Genomic DNA, 26,161 nt, shown 5'->3' with positions numbered 1-26,161 from the left:
ATTGACGAGCAAGATCTGTACAAAGTACGTCAAGGAACTGGTATGTTCCAAGGGCTTCCTTCCTTCCCATTATGATGATGACTCAGAGCCGCAATAAATGCAATTTCTCCACAAATGGCTCCAGAACTTCAGCTTCCTCTACAGGTGCAAAGGCCATGCAGATGCTAAGTTCTTGGACTGCTTCTCCATACTTCCTGTATCAGCCACCCATTATTCACAACTCCAAAATACAAAACTGATGTTGATGCAGGAATCACCCACCCTCCAAAAATAATTTTGAAAAATTGTAAGTTCGGACATTGGACTTGCTATTTATTTACCTGTTATAGTATAAAAGCATGCCATGGTCTCTCCGTAGAGCCCAATTATGTGGCTGCAAAATCAACAATCTTTCCGAAGCCATGATAGCCAACCTACGAAAAAAAAAGAAGATAAAACACCCTCAAATTCAGCACCACAAACACATAGCAAACTATACTTTTCCAAAATACTTCTTTTTAAAGTCAAAACAAACATAGTATTCAACTTCATTACAGACATGCTACAATAAGATGATGAAGGTTTTTACCTTACCAAGGTTGGAGAACTTTGGAATTGTAGACAATATTTAGTTTTGGAGAACTTTGGAATTGCCCCCACGTACCCATCTCACTGGTCTAATTTCATCCCAGGCTGAGTATGCCATATGGGTGAAAAGTGTATCAAAAAATCATCGAAAAATTACACAGATGCCCCTGATCTCTAATGTACAGAACATGGAGCTTTGTGGCATTTTTGTAATTTGCAAAACTTTGGATCAAAGTTGTTTTTTTTTTTTTTTTTAACTCATATTCAGCTCAAATTTGACTAGGGTGATGGATTTATCATTCTCTCTAGCAAGGATTCAAGCAACTCTATTATTGATTGTCACATGGCAACTGGTGAACTTACTTAAATGTTCAAATTATCCCTTAGAAACAATAGCCCAGTCAAATAAATCAAAGTGACAATTGTTATTCCACAAATTCTGTGTTCAAGACTTCAACAAATAAAAGACTCGATAGAAAAATGAAGGGTGCATCTTGTAGTAACAAGATTTTCCTAAACATGAAATGAAGGTATACTGTGTTTCTACTTCAAACATTTTAGGCACAAGCACTACTGCACTAGGTATGTCAAACAAAATTTTTTTCAGCATCAATGACATGGCTTGGCTGCTTGATCCAACCATCCAACCCTCTGCAAACAACATGGATTAACATCAAATTTGGACCCAACAGTGAAAAAGGCCTAGACTTGTGGCAAACCGTTAGCAGTGGACATAATTGAATGGCTATGAAAGATGTTTGTTGACGAAAAGCTTGGTTGGTGTTGAGATCTATGTGGTTAAATTATCAACACCTTACTTTTAGGGTTTTATTTATTTTTCCCTTTTTACCCTTTTACCCTTTTAGGGTTGTAATCTCATTATAAGTAGAAAGGAGCTTTGTCATTAATGACAAGTGTCATTAATGACAAGTCAAATCATTCCCTAAACCTCTGATTCTGAACTTGGTATCAGAGCATAAAACCTTAGATAGTTTTGTTTTCCTTGTTCCTCACATTTTTTCTCTTCCACCACTGCCCGTGGGGGTCCTAGCCTCCTTGTCTAGCATAGTAGACTAGATTTGAACCATGCATCACTAACCTAATAACACCATTGTGCCTTCTCCCATCTTCTCCAGTGAACAGGGTTTACCGTCCTGCTGTTGTTGCTGCCTTTCTCCTCCTGCGATTTCTTTTAGTCGCCGTCACTGCCACTGCCGCGACCCACCTGGTTGCCTCCCTCTCTCCTGCTGCCGCTCTGTCGCAACCCACCTGGTCACCTCCCTGCGCTGCCACTGCCTTCTCTCGCTGCGACCTATCTGGTCGCTGCACTTAACAGCTCTCTCTGCCTCCCGGTGCCACTGCTGCCTTCGTGCGCCACACCCACCTGATCGCTGCGCCTCACCGCCGGCCTCTCCTCCATTGGCGCTGGCACCGCCTCTCTCCGCCGCGATCCACCTGGTCGATGCACCTCACCGTCGGGTTCTCCACAGTTGGTGCTGCAGTCTGACTGCACCGTGATCTCTCTTAGTCGCCTGTTTGGTTTTCTTGGGTGCTGTTCTTTGAGGTATTCCTACATTTTTGCATACCATGGCTCATGAGAATACTAGTGCTACCTCTACCGGTGCACCCTTCACTGGTGCAACTGAAGTGCGCCCACTTGGTCGTTCTGGTCTCCCTAGCCATCCTAATACTCTTCAACCTGGCCCTAGCAAGTTGAAAGACCAGAACTACCTCACTTGGTCCCAATGATGTGTTGGTTACGTCCTTCCTGCTCAACTCTATGAAGCCCTCTATCAGACCCAACTTTGTCCCCCTAAAGTCTGCTAAGGAGCTATGATCCAGTTAGATGAACTTACTCTAAGGCAGGGAATTGTGCCCAAATCTATGAGATACATCATCAGGTTCGTAGCACTACTCAAAGGGAGATGTCCCTCACTGCATACTATTCTGCCTAGAACACTCCTTGGCAACAACTGGACTTCTAAAGCCTGCATAATAACACTTCTGCTTCTGGGCCATGTTTTCTATTCCAGAAATAACTTTTTCTATTTCTATTACTGGGTCGAATTTCTGGACAAAAAAATGTGTTTGGTAATGCATAGTAATTTATATTTCTAGGCTAGGAAAGAAATAAAAACACGTTTATTATAGACAATAATTTTGTTTCTGGAACTTCTATAAATTTTCAATATTGCCATTGAATACCCAAAAATTTGGTGGTGGTGGTGGTGGTGGTGGTGGTGGTAGTAGCAGTGGTGGAGGTGGAGGTGGAGGTGGAGGTGGTGTTGGTGGTGGTGGCGGTGCAGTGGTGGTGGTGGTGGCAGCTACAGTGGAGTTATCGACAATGGAGTTGGTAGTGGTGGAAGCGGTAGTCGTTGAGGTGGAGGTGATGGTGGTGGATGTGTAGGAGGAGGAAGCCATGGCAGTGGCGGTGGCGGCGGTGGAAGTGGTGAAGGAGGTGGTGGTGGTGGCGTTGGTGGAGGTGGAGATGGTGTTGGTGGCAGTGGTGGCGGTGGTGGTGGAACTGGAGGAGGAGATGGTGGCGGCAGTGGTGATGGAGGTGGTGATTGTGGTGGAAGTGGCGGTGGTGGTGGTGGTAGTGGTGGTGGTAGCGGTGGTGATGGTGGAGGTGGTGTTGGTGGTGGAGGAGGGGGCGGTGGCAGTGGCGGTGGCGGTAGTGGAAGTGGAGGAGCTGGTGGTGGAGGATGAGGAGGTGGCGGCAACGGCAGTGGTGGTGGTGGTTGAAGTTGCATTGGAAATGGTGTTTTATTTTGAACATGAAATTACTACTTTGCCCATCAAATTAACCACGTGCTCATTAAAGAGCAACTCCCCCCCATTATTTCTTCCTTTTATTTCTGGGACAGAGAATCTTTAAATTGTAGCTTCTTTTTTCTATTTCTCAGCAATTTATCTATCCCGATTCATTCCCAAGAACAAAAAAATGAACCGTTGTTAACAAACGGATTTCTATTATTTTTTTGTTCCCAAGAACGAAAAAAAGAGAAATTGGGAAACAGAAGTACTATCATGCAGGCCCCTATCACTAAGTTCCTATGGTCCATCCTGATGATGCCAGTACCCTTCAAAGAGAGAGGGAGATGGAGCGTGTTTATGATTTTCTGACTGGTTTAAACACGGAGTATGATCAAGTTTGAGTTCAAATACTAGGCCTGACACATTCCCTACTCTACTTCAAGCATACAATGGTTCAGTCAGAGGAACATCGTCAGACTGTTATGATGCCACCATCTGTTCCAATGAGATCTGCCTTTACTAGTCACTACACCTCCTACACCACCAGTTGTGGACTCCTCTAAGGTTCCCTCCTCTACACGGGAACCAATTAAATGCGATTATTGTGGTCGCCCTCGTCATATATGGGAAACTTGTTGGAAGCCCCATGGGCGCCCTAAAGGGGGACGCAATAGCAAATACTCGTTCCCAGGCTCATGTCTCTGATGTTCCTGATAGTTACCCTGCTACCTCTACTACAACAACTTTCTTCTCCGGATCAAATGGCAGCTGTCCAAAAAGTGGTGACACAATTACACACTGGTTCTTCCTCTTCCATTGTCTCCAACCTTGCTCAGTCAAGTAATTTCCATTTGTCTTCTACTACATGTCCCTTGTGGTTACTTGACTAGGGTGCTACAGACTATATGACTAGTAACTCAAAGGTTTTCCGTACTTATTCTCCTTGCTCTGGCCGGGATAAGGTACATGTTGTTGATGGGTCTGTGTCTTCTATCTTGGGTAAAGGTTCAGTTTCTTGTTCCCCCACAATCTCTCTTTCGTCTGTTTTACATGTCCCAAAATTATGTGCCAATTTACCATCTAATTATCGTTTGACAAGTGAGTTGAATTGTTCCGTTCACTTTTTCTCTACTCATTGTTTGTTTTAGGATCTAGTGGCGGACGCAACGATTGGGTATGGTCGGGTCCGTGATGGTCTCTATTACTTGGGATCTATACCAGCGGTGACCCTCCTTACTTTAGCTCACACCCTTCTGTTAGACAACGCTCTGACCAAACTCCACTGGCACTGTCGTCTGGGACATCCATCCTTTCAAATCTTATGTTCTATGTTTCTTGATTTAGTTACAGTTTGTGGTTTGGAACAACTTCATTGTGATGTGTGTGAATTTGTTTAACACACGAGAAACTCTGATCTCATTAATGATATTAAAAGTGATTAACCTTTTTCAATTATTCACTCTAATGTATAGGGTCCTTCTAGGACTGTTGATCGCAATGGTTTCCATTGGTTTATTACATTTATTGATAATTCCACTCGTCTCACATGGCTTTACCTCCTCCATAACAAATCTGGTGCTTTCTCTTGTTTTCAGTCCTTCCATGCCATGTTTTGTACTCAATCCATTACCACTGTTCGGGTCCTTCGAAGTGATAAAGGTACGGAATAAATTGATGGTAAGTTTCAATAGTACCTTGATTCTCATGGTATTCTCTCCCAAACCTCTTGTGTTAAGAAATCAGAACAAAATGGCATTCCAGAACGTAAAAATCATCGTCTCCTTGACATGACACGTGCCTTGATGTTCACCACTAGTATCCCTAACACCTATCGGGAAGATATTGTCCTTATTGCTACATATCTTATTAATAGGGTGCCCTCTAGTGTCCTTAATTTTAAGACACCTCTTTCTTTTCTCCCAGACCCTACTATTGCTTCGTCCCTTCCTCCTAAAATATTGGGTGTGTCTGCTTTGCCCATAACTCCTCTCCATGGTCTAAATTGGATCCCTGTGTTATTCGGTGTGTTTTCCTTGGCTACTCCACCTCTCAAAAGGTTTACAAGTGCTATCACCTCCTTACAAGTGCTATCACCCTCCTTCTTGCCGCCTCTATATAACTATAGATGCTACCTTCCATAAGTCTGAACTATATTTCATGTCACCTCTTCAGGGGGAGAGTCTTGAGGAAGAGCCTCTTTTAGTCCCTTTGGTTATTGATACACTCCAAATTCAGGGGGAGCATACATATAATGATGGTAAGGGGGAGACATTGGTTCAGCCTATTCAAGAGGTGATCACCTACATCCTAAATAGATCCAAGAAAAAGGATACCATTGATAACCAACCATATCCCACTGCGGCGCCTCCCCAGATTCGCCCTCACCATCAGGTAACATCTCTCCTACATCAAATAGTGTTCCTAATAATGCTACCATGTGCATGATGACTACCACATTGCTATTAGAAAAGGAGTCTACTCTTGTACATGGTTCGAGCACTCGCGAGATCTCACTTTTTGAGAAACTGAGTCAAGTTCAAATACAATATTAAAAAATTACATTATCTCGTTTGAGTTCTCGGGTAACTCGAGATCTCAGGTTGACCCAGAACTCGACCCATCTACCTCTCGTTTTACTTACCTAACTCGACAGAACTCGACATTTCTCGGTCGAGTTCTGTCCAAAGCCCATTTTCTTCCCCATTTGAAGCTCCTTCATTTTACCTGTGGATTTCAAGTTCTAACCTTCAGGAGAGGTGATTCAACTACCTATTTGAAGGATTTAACTACACATCTTCAAGATTCATCACAAATTTGAAGGATTTTTCAAAGGTAAACTATTTTTCCCAAAATCTATTTTTTTCAAAAAAAATTGTTCAATCCTTGGTAGATTCATGTCATTTTAAGATATGTTACATAACTTTGGACGATCTATCACTTGATGGAGTTTGAATTTTTTTATGTTATTATTTTTTTATTATATTTTCTACAAAAAATTGATTTTTTTGAAAAAAGAAATTAAAAAAAATAGGATGAATAGTGATTGTTTGGAAGTGATTTTCATGTATGTTGGACAACTTTGGATGCTCTACAGCCTCATGGAGTCATTTTATTTTTTTACCCATTAAAAAAATTGTTTTATTTTTCAAGATTAATAAAACTATTATTAAAATTGTAAAAAGATATATAATATTTAGGAAAAATACCTGTTTTTGTTGGAAAATTATACACAGCATATATACATAATGTCCAACTTCAAATGGTGTCAAATACATCATTACATTATAATGTTTTATACTTTAAGGTATAAATATTTTTAATAAAAATTCTAAATTTTATTTTTAATTAAGAAATAAATATTAGGGTTAGAGGATAAATAAGAGATAGCCATTTCCCTCCCACTCGGGTAGATTCAACTCTCACTCCGCTTGGGATTTGGTTAGACATAGAGGGACCACCTATCCTTGGTATAGAGTTGTTTGGTTCCGCGGTCACATTCCTCGTCATAGCCTCACCACTTGGCGCGCTTTGACAAGCTGCCTTCCTACCTAGGCCTTCCTTATTTATCGGCATATTCAGGTCCCTTCCAGTTACTGTCTCTGTCGGAATGGGGCTGAAGATGTAGATTACCTTTTCTTCACTTACCCATTTGCCTCGTCCATCTGGAGTCGTGTGCTTCGCCATTGCTGGCCCGGTAGGCGCACTCCTCTCCCTCTTAGCAAGGAATGGATTTGGATCGACATGACGCTCAGAGGGAAGTCGATTTGCGACTCGGTTGGCAAGATTGTCTTTTGTGCCACTATTTCCCACATTTGGATGGAACGAAACCTTAGAAGATGGACATCCAACTCCCGCTCTCTTGACATGATTTGGAAGGCCATCTTTTTTTATGTTTCATCTAAAGCTAGATCCCTCCCCCTCATGGATGTGAAGGATTCCCCAAGGAACAGGCTCATTGTTGACTCCTGAGGCCTCCCTACTTCCATCTTGCGCCTTAACTAGTCTCTAGTTTCGGCTTGTCTACCCTTGGGCTTGTATATTCCCTCTCTTTCTTTGCATTAATATTATTATTCATCCAAAAAACAGAGATGGCCATTTGATTATTCTAGTAGCTTGACATTATGTTTAATAGTTACGAATACAATACTTTTAAGTCTTTAATACATTACTTTAAGTCTTTAATAGTTACTAATACATGCTTTTTTATGTAACAGTGTAAAGAGTAAGACATTTGGTATACAATGCGGAACTGTGTTGATACCATAATTGGAAAACCAGGTTTTCTGAATCGACTCGCCTTTTAGAAAACCTGGTGACTTGACCTGGTTAAACCTGGTCAAGCCAAGTCATGTTTTTTTTATTATTAAAAATTAATAATAAAATGCTACAGTGTTATGGATTGGATGATGAAGACTACAATGTGAAGAGAGAGAGAGAGAGAGAGAGAGAGAGAGAGATAGCTTCTTTTCATTTATGTACAGAATCATAAATGCTACATGGCAATTTCCAAGAAGAGAGAGAGAGAGAGAAATCTAAAACAAAACGTTAGTTTTAATATACGTTTTAGTCTTTATTGTTTTATACATTTAGTTTTACATTTATTAGTTTTTATCTTTTATATTTATTGATATATTCACTCATAATCAAGTAGCATTTCTATTACCAAAAAAAATGTCAAGTAGTATTTATGAATTTAAAAATTGACAAGACTCGCCTAGTTAAAAGTGACTCGGGTTAAAAAACCGAGTCTTGCTTGACTCGGGCGAGTCAATACTGAGTTGCGTCATTTTTCACCTAGGCCGAGTCTACATGACTCTTAACCAGATTTTCTAAAATTTTAACTCAACTCGGGTGAGTTGGCCGAGTCAAAACTTGGTTTACCAACTATGGTTGATATAGCATGGCAACATGGAGTCCCGATGTTTGAGAATATAAAAAAGTCCAAGTGTAACTATTGTGGAAAGTTTGCTATCTAGAGGAGGAACTAGGTTAAAGCAACATTTGGCTGGTACAAATACGGGCGTTGCTACATGTTCTAAGCCAAGTGCACAATACCTGAGAGGAGGATGAGCAAAGAAAGTTGAGAGGGAAAGACAACAAAAAGAGTTTGATGAGGCAGTGCTAGAGAGGTCTGGTGTAGAGATCCATGGAGGAGATGATACTGAATATAGGCCTACACCTGGTGAGTTCGAATCAGAGGCTGAGTGGAGAATTTACTAGCAAGCTTTGGCAGATAGTCGACAAAGTTTGGAATTTGAGGATATGAGAAGATATGAGCAGGCAAGAGGAGCTGGTGGATCTGACTCAGCTGCACCAATGCAACAAGAAGAGAAGAGGAGAAGCAGTGACACAAGGCAGAATCCCAGAGTCCCACGGCCCCCAACCCGACCAAGAGTACATTCCCCAGATCCTATTTTTGAGCAGGATCCATCTATTTTTAGGCAACAAGATGCCTACCAGCCAACCATCCCGCAAGTGTTTAGTGGTAAACAAGAGGAAGCACAAAAAGCCTTAAGCAAGTTCATGTTATATAATGGCATTCCAGCTAATGTAGCACAAGGAAAATACTATGATGCATTCCTTGACACTGCAAGGAGGGCTGGCCCAAGATGGAAGGGGCCTTCACTACATGAATTATATAATGTATATTTTTGCATATTTGCCTAAGAAGGCAGAAGAGCAGAAAGAGTACATTTGAGGGTCTGAAACCAAGGTGGGAGATGTATAAGGTTACCCTTATGAGTGATGTTTGGACTGGACCTACTAGACAGTCCATTATCAATTTTATGGTGAGTTGCAATGGGAAGACAGTATTCTTGAAGTCTGTCGATGCATCGAAGCATGTAAAAGATGCATCATACTTGTATAAAGAACTGAAGCAAGTGGTGGATGATTTAGGACCAAAGAACGTTATCCAAATTGTACGGATAACGGTTCTAACTTTAAAAAGGCTAGAAAGAAGTTGACGAACAAGAAGAGTAAGAGGATCCGCCTCTTTTGGACTCCATGTGCAGCACATTCCATTGATTTAACGTTGAAAGACATGGGGAAGAAAACTTTGGTGGTAGGTGTGGTCAATAGGGCAAGACAAGTGACCACTTCTGTATATAACCATGGTTATGCTTTAGTCATGTTGAAGGAAAAATGCAATGGCGATTTAGTAAGGCCTGGTATCACTTGGATGTGTCACATGGGCGAATGGATGATGCTCCCAAATAATCTTGGACAATTAGATCTTCAATAACTGGAGATAATTGATCTTCAAAACTCAAACAGACTTTATCAGCAAACCGGGACAGATTTGTTTTGCAAAGCCTGAGAAGAATCGTTCTTCAAAATAGAGAGAAGCACCGATCTTAAGAAGGCAGAAAACAAGGCAGATACAATCTTCCAAAAAAAGGCAGCTTTCATCGATCTTCAATAGCTGTCCAGTGATGAATCTCGGATCTTCACAGTGACAAAATCTTGAAAATAAACAAATAGGGCAGCAAACATCTCAAAGCACAGGCATCACAATAAATCCCATAAACAAGAGCACCGCAAATAACAGCCGTAGATAAAAGAATCTCAATATCAGTTTCTAACCTCCCTTAACTGGAGCCAACAACCTCCATGCAAGGTCCAACCTTCAAAGAAGTACAAATCCCACATGTGTTCGGGGCCCACCTGGGCAACTATAGTTCAAGGATTTTGAAGAAATGCCGGAATTAAAAGGGCAATGGCAGCTTGGTATATAACCAGCATCAACTGACCAGCATCTCAATAATTTCCAATCTCCCCCTCAAAAACGAACTCCAACCTCAATGTCATGTAAGTACCAATTTGCAAAAAAACAAATTGATGTGATCTGAGGCCCACCAAAGCAATAATATGGTACATATGTATACCCAATGGCAATTCTATAATTACATCATGTAATCTCCAATTGATGTGGAACTTGGGTCAAAATACCCAATTTCGTTCGGGATGGACCCATCCAAGTATACAATAGGCAATAGCAAGAGGTAATGGCAGAATCGTAAATTAAGTGAAATCCATATATATATATATATATATATATATGCATTAGCACAGCCAAATTTAAGGGAGTGGCAATCTGGTAATAAACCAAAATTTGCAAGGGGTCAATTTGGTAGTTAACGAGGCAATGGGACATGATGGGAATTACTATTTATTGTTTAGGGGTATTAATGGTAACTCATAATTAAACAAACAAAGGTGAAGAAAAATCGAGGGCCCAGAGACATGGGTGACACGTGACATGGGGGACTTGAGTGACATAGGTGACATAGGGGACATGATTCACTATGGATAATAAATGAAGTAAATTGATTGAAGAACAAACACTTATCGTCTTCATTCTTCAAGCAATATAGAGTGGAAGCCGCCTTCTTCACGATATCAGGGGATGGTGATTGCAAAACCACAAGAAACCATGATGGTGTTCGAGTTTATGTACTAGGGGTACTTTGGTACATGTCTATGTCATATGTCACTAGAGTTATATTTTTAACTTTTATTTTTGTTTCTCTTTTACCACCCTAGGGAGGTCCTTGTAATTTCCTAAGAATGGTTTAATGAAGTAAATGGATGTTAGGAGAAGCCACATCTAATATTCCACGATTCTCTCCCACATTCTTCTTCTTCCTCTCTTCTCCTCTCTTCTTCTTCTCCTTTATGCTGTAAACCCTTCCTTCTTTACTAGTATCGATCATCTATAAATATTAACTTGGTATCAGAGCTTCAAGGTCCTCTGGTTTGAGAGTCGGCTAGGATCAGCCTTGTTTCTTTTACCTCTCTTTGGAACCCTTCTTCCCCTTTAGGGCTCCATTAGGGGCTGTACAATGTGTAGCAATACATCCCTTTAGAGTTCCATTCTTTGATTCAATATAGAATGGAGGGACTGCAGATACTGATGAAGAAGAGTTGAAGCTCCAGCAGCTGCACCATTGTTACCGCCAGCTTCTGCATTTTTTTTTGTTTCTCCCTCATCTCTCAACCTTTTGGGATGAGGTTTGGTGCATTTGGATTGTCTAGGGGTGTCCTTTCAACCCCTCCAACAGTCGGTTGAAGAGAGAAGCAGTTCGAGGAGTGCTGCTCCAAAGATTGCTGCCCAGGTGCTGCCCAGTTTTTTTCTGCCAGTTGTTTTCTCTTCTCTGTTCGATTCTGCCTATTGGCAGCTTGGTTTGCTTTGGGGCTGGGACTTTTTGAGTCGCCTTGAGGTCCTCTTTAAGACTCCTAAGGTCTTGATTGGTACATGAAGCATGTTTGAGAGCTTTACTCTCATCCACGATACTGCCAGCAGGGTATTTTCTCTTTTTTTCTGTTGAAGACCCTGTTGAGGCTGTGCTATCTTGTGTGGTTCTTAACTACTGTGAGTGGCAGATTTGATTAGTGTTATGGCCTTGGATGATATGTGCTGCCGTTGTTTGGTTTGTGGAAGCATTTAGTTTGTGTTTTTTTTCATCAAGTGTATGCTCTTGGCTTGCCTGTTGCTTGTTGTTCTCCTTGTTAGGGTTGGGTTGAGGTGTCTCCCCATTTATACAAGGCATTATTTTGCATTCCCCTGAGTTGTTTAGCAGTATGTCTACGGTGTGTGGGGCTGATTCTGAGGCCAGTGGACCGGTGGTGTCCCAACTATGGCTCCCTTTGACAATCCCAACACCCAAATATCTGTTGTGAAATTAGACAATACCAACTACTTGGATTGGTCTCGTTCTGTGAAGTTGTTCTTACGCAGTAGAGGGAAGTTGGGATACATTACTGGGTCTATCAAGGCTCCTGCTACAACTGATGCAGGCTATGTCAAGTGGGAGACTGAGAACTCCACTGTTATGACTTGGCTGATATTCTCCATGAAACCTGAGATAGGTATGAGGTTTATGAATAAGGAAACTGCGAAAGACATCTGGGATAGTGCCTCCAAGATTTATGATAGAGTTGGTGATGCAACTAAAGTGTATCAAATCCTTAAAAAAATCATCCATATGAAACAAGGTAATAGGAGCATATCTGATTACTACAACACTGTTATTAGCTTGTGGGAGGAGTATGACCACTATAACAATATCCACCTATCCAATTCTAAGGATGAGGCAATGGTCTACAGGAACCGTGAAAAGGAAAGGGTCCTTATTTTACTGGGTGGTCTTAACCCAGAATATGAGCCTCTTCGCTTGCAAATCCTAGGGAGATCTCCCTTTCCATCTCTGGATGATGTGTGCAACTACTTGCAAAGTGAGAAAACCAGGAGAACAACTATGGATATTACACCATCAACAGAGAGATTTGCTCTTGTTTGTAGTTCCCACAGAGACTGGAAAAGTGGGGGAAGAGGCCAAGGGCCAAGTCGTGGAGATCACCGTGAGAGGTTCAAATGTAATAACTGGGGCAAGCATAGACACACCAAAGGCAGGTGTTGGGATCTTCATGGGCAGCCCTCTGGTATGCGTGGTGGTTCCTCTAGTGCCCATGGAGGCAAGCGAGGGGGAGCTAGGGCCCACTCTGTAACATCTTAGTCTGAGACATCTGGACCCCAGCCTGCTCCTGATTCCCTTTCACAGGATGACATTGCCGCCCTCCACCGGCTGATGTCTCACCTTGGAGGGTCAACTACTTCTTCCTCAGCTTTGCAGGTCTCGTCTGCTCCTTCTACCGCACCCACTTGGATTATAGACTTTGGAGCCTCTGATCACATGACTGGTATGTCACAGTATTATGATTCCTACTCCATTTGCTCTGGCCGGGACAAGTTAAGGGTTGCTGATGGTTCCCTTCTTTCTTCTGTCTCTAGTAAGGGTAATGTGCGAGTTACTCCCTCTATTTCCCTTGAGTCTATCCTTCATGTTCCTGATTTTGCTACTAACCTATTATCAGTGAGTCACCTAACCAAATCCTTAAATTGTTGTGTCACTTTCTTTCCTTCCTATTGTGTTTTTTAGGATTTGGAGACAAAGAGGATTATTGGTCATGGGACTGAAAAAGGAAGACTCTACCTTCTTAAACCATGGTTACCTGCTCAATTTATTGTTGCAGCTTATGTTTGTGGTCGGTGTGACCATAGTACTTTGGAGACTGTAATGCTTTGGCATCAACGTTTGGGTCATCCCTCTTTTGTTGTTATGACGAGACAGTTACCCCACTTATTTATTTCTTTTCCTTCCTCTTATGTTTTTCAATGTGAATCTTGGGTTTTTGCTAAACATTGTCGCACATCTTATCCTTCTCATGGTAATAGATCTACTGCACCTTTTTCTCTTGTTCATACTGATGTTTGGGGGCCTTCTCGTACTACTTCTTTATCTGGATTTCATTATTTTGTTTCATTTGTGGATGACTATTCTAGGTCTACTTGGACTGTTTTGTTGAAACAAAAGAGTGATGTTTGTGTTGCCTTTAAGGATTTCTATCAACTTATCCATACTCAATTTGGTACTCGAATCCAAAGTGTTAGGTCTGATAAGGGGGGTGAGCACATGTATAGGGGGGCTCCAACAGTTCTTTACTAATAATAGCATCATCCATCAACTGGCTTGTGTTGACACCCCCCCAGCAAAATGGGGTGGCTAAGCGAAAAAACCGCCATTCGCTGGAAGTCACCAGGGGTCTTCTCTTTGGCATGCATATGCCTAAGACTTTCTGGTCTGATGCACTTCTTACCACTGCCTTTCTTATTAACTGGATGCCAACTCCACTTCTTGGCTCCAAATCCCCCCTGGCTCTTCTTTCTCCTCAATCCTCAGCTTTCTCTAAGCCTCCAAAAGTCTTTGGTTGTGTTTGTTATGTTCATGTCAACAAATCAGTCCGCACCAAGCTTGATCCCGAAGCTCTCAAGTGTATCTTCTTGGGCTACTCTGATTCAACCAAAAGGTATAAGTGCTACCATCCTCCTTCCCGAAGGCGACTTCTCTCCAAATATATCACCTTCTTTGAGACTATTCCTTACTTTTCTTCCCCTCACCATCCTGTTTAAGGGGAGAGTACTAGTAGTGAACAGGATGTTGATGTCATTCCTTTTCTATCTCCCTTGCCTACCTCCACTTCCCCATTCCTCTTTGATATTGGAAAGTACAAAGAAGTGGATGTTGTTGATGATGCTAATGCTAATGCTAATGGTGTTGTTGATATTGATGCTAGTAGTAGTGGTGATGCTAGCAGGAAAAAAGAATACCAGGGAATAAGATTCAAAGAAGATGTTGTATTCACAAGAGATGAATGCTCGTTGAAGGGAAAAGGAAAGCAACCATGGTATAAGCAACCCTACCAAAACCCCTCTTTAGATCCACATCCTCAGTCTCATCCTCCTCAGTCAGGTAATTCTTCTCCTTCTGAATTAAATCTTCTCATTGCCATGAGAAAATGGAAGAGAACCTATACTAACCCCATAGCCCAGTTTGTCTTCTATGACTCTATTTCTCCTACAAGTGTTGCCTTTTCCACTGCCCTTGAGTCTTCTTCCATTCCCAAAAATGTCACAAAGGCCTTATCCGATCCAAAATGGATGCAAGCAATGTCTGAGGAAATGGTGGCTCTGGAGAAGAACAATACTTGGACACTAGTTGATCTTCCCCGGGGGAAAGCTCCAATTGGATGCAGATGGGTTTATAAAATCAAGAACAGATTCGATGGTACAGTGGAAATATACAAAGCTAAGCTAGTTGCAAAAAGGTATAGTCAGATGTATGGCATTGACTACCATGAGACTTTTGCCCCTGTAGCCAAGCATATCTCAATCAGGGTTCTTTCAGTGACTGCCAATAAAGATTGGCCAATGCACCAATTAGATGTGAAGAATGCATTTCTTCATGGTGATTTAGCAGAAGAAGTATACATGCAGCCTCCACCTAGTTTTCAGTATCCCTCAGCTGAAAGGAAAATATATCTTTTAAAGAAAGTTCTCTATGGCCTGAAGCAGTCTCCTAAAGTCTGGTTTGAGAGATTTAGACAAGCCATCCTAAAGAATGGGTATTATCAGAGTCAAGCTAACCACACCTTGTTTATCAAGAGAGGTAATGGAACAGTTATAGCTCTCATTGTCTATGTTGATGACATTGTGGTAACTGGGACTGATATTGTGGAGATAAACAGCTTGAAGTCTTATCAGGCTAGACAGTTTGAGATCAAAGACCTTGGACTCTTGAAATACTTCTTGGGTATTGAAGTATCTAGATCAAGGAAAGGAATCAACATCTGCCAAAGGAAATTTGTCTTAGACCTTTTGAAAGAGACAGGCATTATAGGGTGCAAACCAGCAACTTCCCCCATTGATCCGAATCACAAGCTTGGTGATGAATGTGGTTCTTCTTTTATAGATGCATGCAAGTACCAAAGATTAGTTAGGAAACTAATCTATCTCTCCTTTGACTCGACCAGACATCTCTAATGCAGTTGGAGTGGTAAGTCAGTCCATGCATGCTCCTAGGAATGGACATCTGGATGTGGTGTATCGCATCATTAGATACTTGAAATCCTGTCTAGGAAAAGGCTTTCGATTTGCTAGGCATGACCATTTGCAGATTAAAGACTACACAGATGCTGATTGGGCTGATTCAGTCTCTGACAGGAGATCTACTTCTGGGTATTGTACCTTTGTGGGTGATAACTTCTAATTACCTGAAGGAGCAAGAAACAACCAACTGTAGCTAGATCCAGTGCAGAGGTTGAGTTTAGGATCATGGCTCATGGAGTGTGTGAGCTTATATGGCTAAAAAGACTTCTTCAAGACTTGAGTTTTGAAACTGAAGGACCAATGAGACTTTATTGCGACAACAAAGCTGCTATAAGCATTGCCCATAATCCGGTTCAGCATGATCGAACCAAACATATTGAGGTTGATCAACACTTCATCAAAGAGAAGCTAGATTCTGGGTGCATTTGTACTCCCTTTGTGAAGATAGGTGATTATTTATTCTCTCCAACTATCTTCTTCTTCCTCTCTTCTCCTCTCTTCTTCTCTCTTCTTCTTCTCCTTCATGCTGTAAACCCTTCCTTCTTTACTAGGATCGATCATCTATAAATATTAACTGATGGATCGTGACTGCCTTCCTTTTGATAGTCCATCGTCTTGAAGTTAATTCAAGCACCAAAAGATCGACCCCATCAGAATATCTGGCTTATCAGTAAAATCATGATCAGCAAATCAGGTTTCGAAACCTATGGACTACAACAAAGCCAAAATCTAACCAGAACGCCTTTTTTGGTTTTCAATACTCTTCTACTTCGATTGGTTTTGCTTGCAATCGAGAACCAAGAACATTCAACAACAATCGCAAGGTGGAAATACCAGCAAATCGCAACCTTAACGTGGGGCGGTAACTTGAGATGCTTGCACTGATAACAGTAACCAAGAGCAGGTCGAGAAATCTAAAGTTCGATTTATCTCAGCACATCTGCAAACAAATTATGAACCCCTTTGCAGTAGAATCGACATCAGTTAGAAACCCAAATCAGCAAACGAAAAGCAGGAGCAGTAAACGATAAAATAAAGCAGTAGGAGAATTAATCCCAAAGTTCAATTCACATCAGCAATCAATTTAGACTTCAACAAATAGACCAACAAACCAGAAATAAATTTCGATTCAAACCACAGTCAAGACACGAAAAAGATGAATCGATTCAGTTATGACTCATCAATCTTCATGAGTAGTAGATACAAATACTTAAACCTTCGTCGAAACCATAAGAAACCCTAGTTCCTCTTCTTCAATGAACTAGGGTTTCCTTCTTTAAACCAGAACCTTAAACGACTCTCAAAACTGCAAATCAGGGAGAGAATCAGTCACTGGTTGCCCTGCTCTGATACCATGTAGAAAACCTAGGACCTGTAACCAGTAACTTTAGAGGAAAAAAAAAAGAGAGAAGAGAAGATGGAAGAAAATTGTACTGCTTGAGTAATCTTAATAGATCAGGCAAGCCCTCTATTTATAATGAAGAGAAATATTACAATAGGAGAGATTTACTCCTACTCTAGCCAACTCTATAAGAGGAGCAGGCTAAACCTAATAACATAACAAATAAACAACCTAAAAGGACCAGAATACCCCCACGGTACTCTGGTGTACATATTTCAACAAGGAGATTTAATGAAAGAAAGCATTAAAAGGTGGGGGCGAAATAGGGGAATTGGGTTTAAAGTAACACTTATCGTTCATGGGGGTAATGGGGTGCAGTTGAGATGTATTGAGGGGAGATCGTCTCCTTCCTCTTGCGAAGGGATAGTAGCAGTGGGAATCTAGGGAGCAGGTGCAAATCCAGGGAGTAAAAGCAGGAATCCAGGAGAAGGGTTTGACTTCGACTTTGGGGTCTCGCTAGAGAACTCTAGGAGGACGGGGGTCAATCGAAAGTATGGGGAGGAAAGCTTCGACTTACCACAAGGGCGGTGGGGTTGGAAAAGAAAGGAAGGAGTTGTTGTGGCCTGAGGGGAAGAAAGGTTTGGGCTTTGCGATGGGGTCTCTTTTGCCTTAGCAGAACCCAAAAGGGTTGCCTACGGGAATCAAAGGGATGGGTGGGGGTTCTATTGTTGCAATGGGCGTGGGGTTCCAATTGTTAGAGTGGGCCAAGGAAGAAAAGGTTTGTTTTTGTAGGATCCAAAGGGGGAGGGTGGGGATGGTCATCTATGGGAGAACGAAGGGGAGGGGTTGTGTGTTGGAGTTTACTGTTGCTTGCTGGAAGGGTTTTTGCTGCTGGATTTTTTTTTTTATTTTTTATAGCAGGGGATTTGGGAGAAGATACTAAACACGGAAGGGTGGTTCTGTGGGAACCAAAGGGGTGAGCAGTTGCGGGAGTTGCTTGTAGCAATCACAGTGATAGGATTTGGTTTCAGTTGTTGCAATACGTTGGGGAAGAAGAAAATGATCAAAGGAGGGGAAAGAACAGAGATGCAAGGGAGAGAGATCGCAAGGAAAGGAGGAGAGGGATCCTTCGCTCTGATAGACTGATACCAAGTTGATGCAGACCCAGACATGCAAGAAAAGAAACCTGAGATGGGGAGAGACTGGAAAAGAATTGCAGGGGGAAGGGAGGAATTCACCAACACACAATCACTCTAAGCAAAAAACAAACTTTGTCTATTCCATTCTATCTTCAAAGTTGGATACACATATTTATATAAAGGAGAAATAGCAAGACTATTACTAGACCCTAGGACTAAACTTGCCAACCAACAACTAACTAGAGTTCAAACAAAAAATAACTAACCTATTACACAACCAGTAAAATAAAAGACAAAAAAATAACCAGACTACTTCCAACCCTTATTGGACCAAAAACCCGGGTTGGACGGGCTCCATCTGGACTTGGGTTTCCAAAGTAGGTCATATTTATCCAACCAATCAAGTGCTACTGCATCAGATTCTGATGCAGTAATTGTCAGAATTTTAAATCAATCACAGTGGAACTTATACAAGTCTTTTCTTGGCTCCATCACTTGGACAATTTCACATTGTTATAGAGAGTTGAATACAGTGGTAGATTCTTAAGCTAAAAAAAGTGCTCTGCAACAATCTTCTTTTACTTGGTTATCAATCCCAAGCTTTGTTCGTCAGGATGTTACTTGGGATTTCAAGGAAAGACCATGGTTCTGATTTGGAGGATGAGTTTTATTGTTGATTGTGTCTGGGTAGTTCCTTCTCTTTATTCTTTGTCATTTTGTCTTGAGGTTTCTGCTGATGGCCATGCCAAAGATGGATCCTTGAGTTAAAATTCTGCTCTTGATCTCTGCTGATGACAATGCCAAAGGTGGGAGTTTCTAGTCTCACTACAAGAAATATAATTTTTTGCGACGGTAATAAACTGTCGCCAAAAAAATTTATCTGTCGCTGAAACTAGAAGCGACGGTAAATTTAACCGTCGCCAGTTCGTCGGCTAAACTGGCGTCGGGAAAAATAGCGACGGTAAAATTTCTACCGACTAGCAAAATACTTTTTCACGACGTTTTTATTTTACCGTCGCGAATACTTTTGTATTCTACCGACTAGCAAAATACTTTTGTATTCTACTTATCTTCTTTGTCTGGGAATGCCTGGCCGTTAGTTGTACATCCTAATCTTTTGCTGACCTTTAGCCAAAAAAAAAGTCAATTATGGTATGGAGCCCAAAGATTCCAGAACATAGAAAAAGCTAGTGGTGCATTCATTCCCAAACTCTTAATGTTAAAGCCTTGGGCCAAAGCAATCATGAACATAATCACATGACCAATGAGTCAAAACACTGGAAATCTTTTTTTTTTTTGTGGCAAAATTAATACACCCTTGGTATGCTAGTTTTGCACTAGTTTACTTTATTCAGAAAATACTTTTTAAAAATAGTTACACCTCAAATATAGTGACTACAATATGATGCTGATGCAGAATTATCACCAAACTGGGCTTCTTTTATTAGGAATAAGTCTAGGGTTGGGATATATATATGATAGGCCTTTGATCCCAAGGGTTTCTATGTAATAGGCCACTTTAATAGGCCTGGAATAGGGGTATATAGGTTGCATACGGGATTAGCCCAATACTTAGTTTTATTTTCTATTTTTTAAATTGAACCAGTTTAAATTGGTTGCATCCAATTAGTTCATTGATCTAATTTAAGTGAAGTGCTCCTATTGACTAATAGGTTCTTAAATCCTATTGGCTAGTAGGGAATCTTCTTTTAAATCAGTTGTTTTAAGTTAGATTATTTTAAGTTAGTAGGGGTAATATAGTCCTCTCTTTTAAAAGTTTTAAGTTGTTTCTAGTTTACTCCCACCCTTCCACGATTTATGTGGTAAGAGGTTAAGTTGTAGTGAGATTTGGCCTTAGGCCTTCTATTATAAATAAAACAAATCGTGGGAGGCTCCCCCACAGATTATTTGAGTTTAAAAAAGAATTCGTTGGCTGTCATTGCTGCTGCTCCTTGCTCCCTTGTGAGTGTGTGCATCTTTGTGGATCTCAAGGTGGAAAGGGATTGGTGGAATCCGGTTGACTCCTTACGCCGTGACGGCTGGGAGGATCTTCTTCAATTCGAAGGTGGTTCTATCCTTCATATCTGTTCAAGCTGCTGCCAGTGGAATCTCCAGTAAGTTTGACACCCAATTTCTTCTTCTAACCCTCTAATCCTTTCCCCCAATAGATCCCCTTTATTTTTTGGTTTGAATCCTATAAACCCTAACTCCATTAAACCCTAGATCTTGCTGCCCAGCCATATTTAACCATTAGAATTACTTCACATTCAAACCACAGCCTCTCCTCAACACCCCCTACACTCGACCCAAGCTGCTGCCCCTATATGTCTTTCAAAACCCTAAATCCCCTCACCTCCATTAAAGCCCTAAAAGCCCTAAAATCCCCACAGCCTGATTTAACCATCAGAACCAGCCCACATTTGGATCAAACCTTCCCCTCCCTGTTTAGAAAACTCGACCCCAAGCCCAGCCCTTACATCCCACTTAAAACCCTAAACTTGACCTAGTTTCTAAAACCCAAAAACCGAAACTCTAACCCTAAAATTCTTGAATTTGAATTTTATCTTGTTCAAACCTACATTAATAGCTTCTCCTAGACCTGCCTATCAATACCCTATAAGACTCATCTCCATATTCATAAACCTAACCATAGAAATTGACCTAAAACCGTAATTCTGCCCATTCGAACCAGCAGCCCCCTTTGAGATCCTGTTGCTTGGCCTCTAATAGGATCCTTCTCCTATTCAAAACTACATTAGATGCTTTGGGCTCTTTTATTGTAAATTATAACCAGGAGGATTGTGCTTAAAGTACCATTCTGTAAACAGTCAGAGAATACTGGAAAGGTAGATAAAACGAGACAAGAAAACACTGGTAAGTATTAAGGAGATACAAAACAATTACCGCAAATCTTGAGGCGGAAAGGTAGATAAAACGAGACAAGAAAACACTGGTAAGTATTAAGGAGATACAAAACAATTACCTCAAATCTTGAGGCCGCAACAAAGGAACCTTTGAACCATCAATTTTGCCTGAATTTCCATTTTTGCCATTAACAGGTCTAAGTGGAGACGTCAGCATCAATCCATGGTTCATCCTTGAAGAACGCTTCCAGTGAAGCCTCTAAAAACAATTAAGTTGAAGGTAAATCACCAAAACTATATAATAGGAGAACAAAAACATTCAAGTAGATAAATAAGTATTGAAGTTATGGCGTTATGCACACAAAGGATATCTATATGGGGCAGGTTTCTGCCACAGACAGCTATCTGCCAAGTGGCAGCTTGGTTGGCACCTAAAATATGATGATGGACATGTCCTCCACATCATTCTCCATTCATATGTCCATCTTCACATGGCAAGAAGATAGGAAAATTACTTATAAGCGGTACATTTTTTTTTCTTTTTCCTTCTTTTTTCTTGAAGGGGGGGGGGAAGGGGGAGGGTTCTGGCCTGCTGAAATTACGAAAAGAATCCAATACATGGTGGCCCATCCAATTAAGATGGTCTACATTTGGCACAAGACAAATCCAGAGGATATCCTATCCATCAACCAAGGAATTATAAAATTACCCTCCACAAGATAGAAATAACTGCCAGTGAAGGACTTTTTTGCTTCAAAGTCAGTGAAAGACCTTTCTCCATATTTTCACAATAAAACTTACCATTAAATTAGCCAAAGAAATCCCAATGATGTCTCTGTTGGTTGCAACATCTAGTCCTAAAAGTGAACTGCTGTTCAAGTCAGATGCCTTTGATCTAGGATCCTCCACACATCTTCCATTAACAATGGCAAACAAGCTGTGCCCTGATGAGACCTTGAAGAGCTCCTTCAAGATAAGAAAAAAGAAAGAAAAAAAAAACTAATTTTTCAGCATTATATGTCAAACTGTTAAAAAAGTTAGCCATCAAATATATTAACAGTAAACTTGCACATTGGTAGAATAATTAGCCATTATAGAGGATAAATGAAAATCAACCTACTATAATAGTGCAAAGGGAGCCAAAAAAATAGGAATTTGTTAATTAACAAACCTCAGGGTTCCCTGTTTGAGGCCAAATCAAAAATTCCTCTCCAACTCGTGAACCAACAATGTTTATACCAAGTCTTTGACAAACTTCAATATAAATGATGCTAAGCAAAATTGCTGTTAACAAAGTAACAATGCCATCAGATGTTATCAATTCCACTTAATGGAAAAAAAATATGATAGATATAGTCCCTAGATATGGTTTTAATGGGAACAATAAAGAAGACTACGGTTGGAGCAACTAATATAAGAAGAATCAGGATAGGGCTTTACCACTGCCACATCCAGAGCTTAGCACCATGTGCAAGTATGAAAACTTTGAGTCTAGGAGTAAGGGAAGCCTTTTGAAACCACGTGATTCAAAAAGAACTAAATTTACAGCCTCCAACACTTCCACCAAATGGCAACCTATGTCTCTTGAAACCAACTCTGCTTCCACTTCTTTGGCAATAGCATCCAACTCACTCAACCACTCAGATATGCTCTTTCCAGCCAATGGAATATCTTCCAAGGAATCCCACCCTTTTGCCTGAATAGAGACTGAAGAATTTCTCCTTTCATTCATTAGGGAGAGAGCATCCATGTCTTGATTGAAAGCCATAAAGGCTTCATCTTCAGCTGCAACATATAGCAAAGCCTGCAGCAATGTATTTGGCACAAAAAAGAACTTCAGAAGCACAGTCAAACATGTATACAGCCATACCCACCAGACAAAGGACACAAGGTTACAATATTGATTTCTGCATCAATTTTCAACCATAAAGCAATATTGAAAATTAGTAGCTTCAGATTCTTTAAAATATCAATACATCTCATGCTTGTAGCAATAAAACATGTATACTAATTTAGCCAGCAATTTTGAAGTAAAGAATTAGAAAGACCAAGAAAATTAAAGTGGTCCCCACTTTGAAAGGAATCAATCACCGTCAACAGCCGTGTAACTTCTGAGTGAAGTAGCCAGAGATGCTGATTGATCTGGTTAAACGTATAATTCAAGGAATACAAACGGGCTTATAGTGTATACCTTAGCAAGAGTAACGTCTTTGTCCATGGACTGAAAAGATATTTCCTGGGTGAACTTTTCCCTGGCGGCTTTAAGAACCTGCAATAGTTTGAAATGGACACGCAAAAGGAAGAGATTCCAATATCAGAAAAGCAATCAAAATTGAAAAAGACAAAGACAAAGGAAGGCTCCGCCATTAGCTCTCCCAATTGAATGATTGATCGATCGGATTGACATCCCAAAGCGAGATCGTGTGCGGTGGTAATAACATGAACCGATGAACGAATGAATGGAATTGCATGGTAGTGGCAAGTAGTACGCAATAGCAGCCAGTGTGCAATTGGGAAAACGGACCTCCTGGTAAAAATGGGAATCCCTCGCCTCACTGCTATAAAGGGTAGTAGCAGCAGAAGCAGCAGCCAGAGGGGAAAGGCTCCTGTGCGTCTTCTTCCCATTCCATCGACGATCATACCTGATGATCGTAAGAAGAAAGGGGTTTGGTTTGTAGCACAAAACCTTCATGTCCCACATATTATAATAATACATATAGTTCATAGATCAAGCTCTATACCATCTAATATAGAAGCCATTAATGAAAACTGAAGCGAAAGGCTTCTCTGTTTCTTCTAATTTACCTGATTGAAGAAGAGTGCCGATCGCTGCAACTGCCACAGCAATCTGCGAAGGCGATTGAAAAAGAAGAAGCGATGGCGGCAGCAGTCGTCATGGTAATAGTCGTAGTCGCTGCTGATGTCGGATGAGAAAAGATCGGCAATGGTGTCAACAACATTTAGTAGAGTTATTAGTACAGAGAATTCCCTCTGGATTCAATTCAATTACAGGAGAGGACAACAGTACGAGTATATATATATATATATATCAGCGGGTCTGAAGAAGGGAAATGCGGGAAGCGTAGCAAAGGGAGACAAGAAGAGAGGAGAAAGGGATGGAAGAAAAGGGATCATGCATCGTTTTCGTCGCACGAATACGAAGCGCTCATGGGCTTTGGAGAAGCGGAGTTCAAGTGAGCAGCGAACTTGGGCTCAGGATAATCAGTTCCAATGAAAGGTCCAGTAGCAGAAGAGAACGAAGAAGAGTGACGGAAGAAAACGAGATCGTCAACACCATCATCCATAGCAGAGGCTGAAATCCCAAATAACCCTGACAGATGCAATGAACTCAACACCATTAGCTCTGCACTTCTTCTTCCTCTCCTTCTCTTTAGACAAAAGTCTCCTATACCTTCAGGCATACCACGAGAAGGGAAAAGACACAGACACACAGGGTTTCCTCACCACTCCTTTCTGTTTGATTGATTCTGGGATTCGCTACTTCCCCTCAATCTCGGAGCAATACAGATTAGATGATTGAAGGAGATGACAAACGATTGATGGAGCAACCAACAAGTAAGGGTAAATTAAAAGCGTGCAAGCCAGAGTAGATGTTGGGTGCCGCTGCTCTACTATCGGATTATGTATGCGAGAGGTATGATAATGATAATGATGGTGTTATGATGCCATGATGTGTGTATATGATCGTACATCATATACTAATAGGAAAAAGGCTGGGCACGTCATCAGGGTGCCAGCATGCATGCGTCATCCTCTGTCATCCTCTCTCCTCCTTTCTTTGGAAAAGACTAAAGGTGTCAATTGGGACGGTTTCGATATTTGGGTTGAGACCGTACCAGTACCAACACCAAAAATACCAATCCCAAAGTCGTCCCACTTAGTTAACGGGACCAAACCTAGATCCCAGTCCCAATTACTAATGGGACAGGACGGTACCAGTTCCTAAACGGGTTTATTAGTGTTGTGGATTTTTTTTCACTAAAGTGAAATCTAAGTTGTCTCCTGCTTTTTAAAACAACTTAAAATATAAAATCATAGTTTTACTTCTTCAAACTCCCTAAAATCACATATAATAAGCTTCTCAAGATTATAATTAAAAATTAAAGATAATCAAATAAACAAACCCAAATGGAAGGAATTAAAAATCTCATGTTGTGTTTCCTCTTTGACTTTCCCAAACAAAGCCGGTAGCGAGGCAAATGAATTTATTTATTACATATGGTAAGAAGTGAAAACGAAAGAACCTGGTAGATCTAGATTGTCGAGGGAGGATGGATTGGTAGGTTCTGTAAGGAGAGTGTTGCGTCAAGAAATCGTCGAGCGGTCCTGCGAGTGCTGTCACCTGCAAGTGGACCAAAGGGGTCAACAGAGAGAACCGGTGTGGTCCCGGCCTAGGGCTCTCCGATGCCAAAGTTAGATCTCCTGGCGCAAATAGATGAATAGTGATTATTCAGTATGAGTTTTGATGTCCCTTGATGGGGTCGTGTACCTTGCCTTTTATAGTAGCATATGGCGGTGTGGAGAGTCCCAATTTGATGGTGATTGTGCCGTTGAGTGGATAGAGGCCCTGGGTAACAGGGCTCTATCCTGATTGGCCATCTCCCCGTGGGAGGGAGTGCCCTGGTGGCATCAGGATCCTTCGTGGATAGATACCCGCGTGTGGTGATAACGTCCTTGGTGCTTGAATCCCGCGTGTGGTGATAACGTCCTTGGTGCTTGAATCCGTCTGGGTGACGTGACCTCTAAGCGGCGGTCCAGAGTCCTGATAGTGGCATGAGTCTTAGCGATACGATCGGATCGTAGATGGGTAGCCCCCACCTCAAGTGCCCACGATGTTGTGCCTGGGTGGTGGCCGCGCCTGGGTGAGGCCGCGCCCGCGTGAGGCCGCGCCCTGATGTTTGGCCGCGCCTAGGTGAGGCCGCGCCCGAGTGGTGGCTGCGCCTGGGTGAGGCCGCGCCCGGGTGCTGGGACCCGGTTCGTTCTCCTTGGCTATGGAATGGGTCACATGTGACACGTGGCGATC

The 26,161-nt window shown here is 41.4% G+C and overlaps 1 protein-coding gene across 1 annotated transcript; it reads right to left on the bottom strand.

The window, feature by feature from the left end:
* Nucleotides 1–46: 46 nt before the first annotated feature.
* Nucleotides 47–23,844, bottom strand: LOC122663859. The gene is made up of 8 exons (XM_043859513.1): nucleotides 23,642–23,844; nucleotides 23,309–23,386; nucleotides 22,558–22,921; nucleotides 22,289–22,401; nucleotides 21,919–22,083; nucleotides 21,237–21,376; nucleotides 321–413; nucleotides 47–194 (listed from the first exon to the last, which is right to left on the bottom strand). The coding sequence occupies exons 1-8, from the start codon at nucleotides 23,840–23,842 to the stop codon at nucleotides 83–85; spliced, it is 1,266 nt and encodes a 421-aa protein (XP_043715448.1). The 5' UTR covers nucleotides 23,843–23,844; the 3' UTR covers nucleotides 47–82.
* Between the last annotated feature and the right edge of the window lie 2,317 nt (nucleotides 23,845–26,161).

Source organism: Telopea speciosissima, chromosome 6 (assembly GCF_018873765.1).
Source record: "Telopea speciosissima isolate NSW1024214 ecotype Mountain lineage chromosome 6, Tspe_v1, whole genome shotgun sequence".
In the NCBI taxonomy this organism is placed as follows: domain Eukaryota; kingdom Viridiplantae; phylum Streptophyta; class Magnoliopsida; order Proteales; family Proteaceae; genus Telopea; species Telopea speciosissima.
The sequence above is the reverse complement of the archived record's forward strand: the minus strand, read 5'-3'. Positions and strand labels throughout refer to the sequence as shown.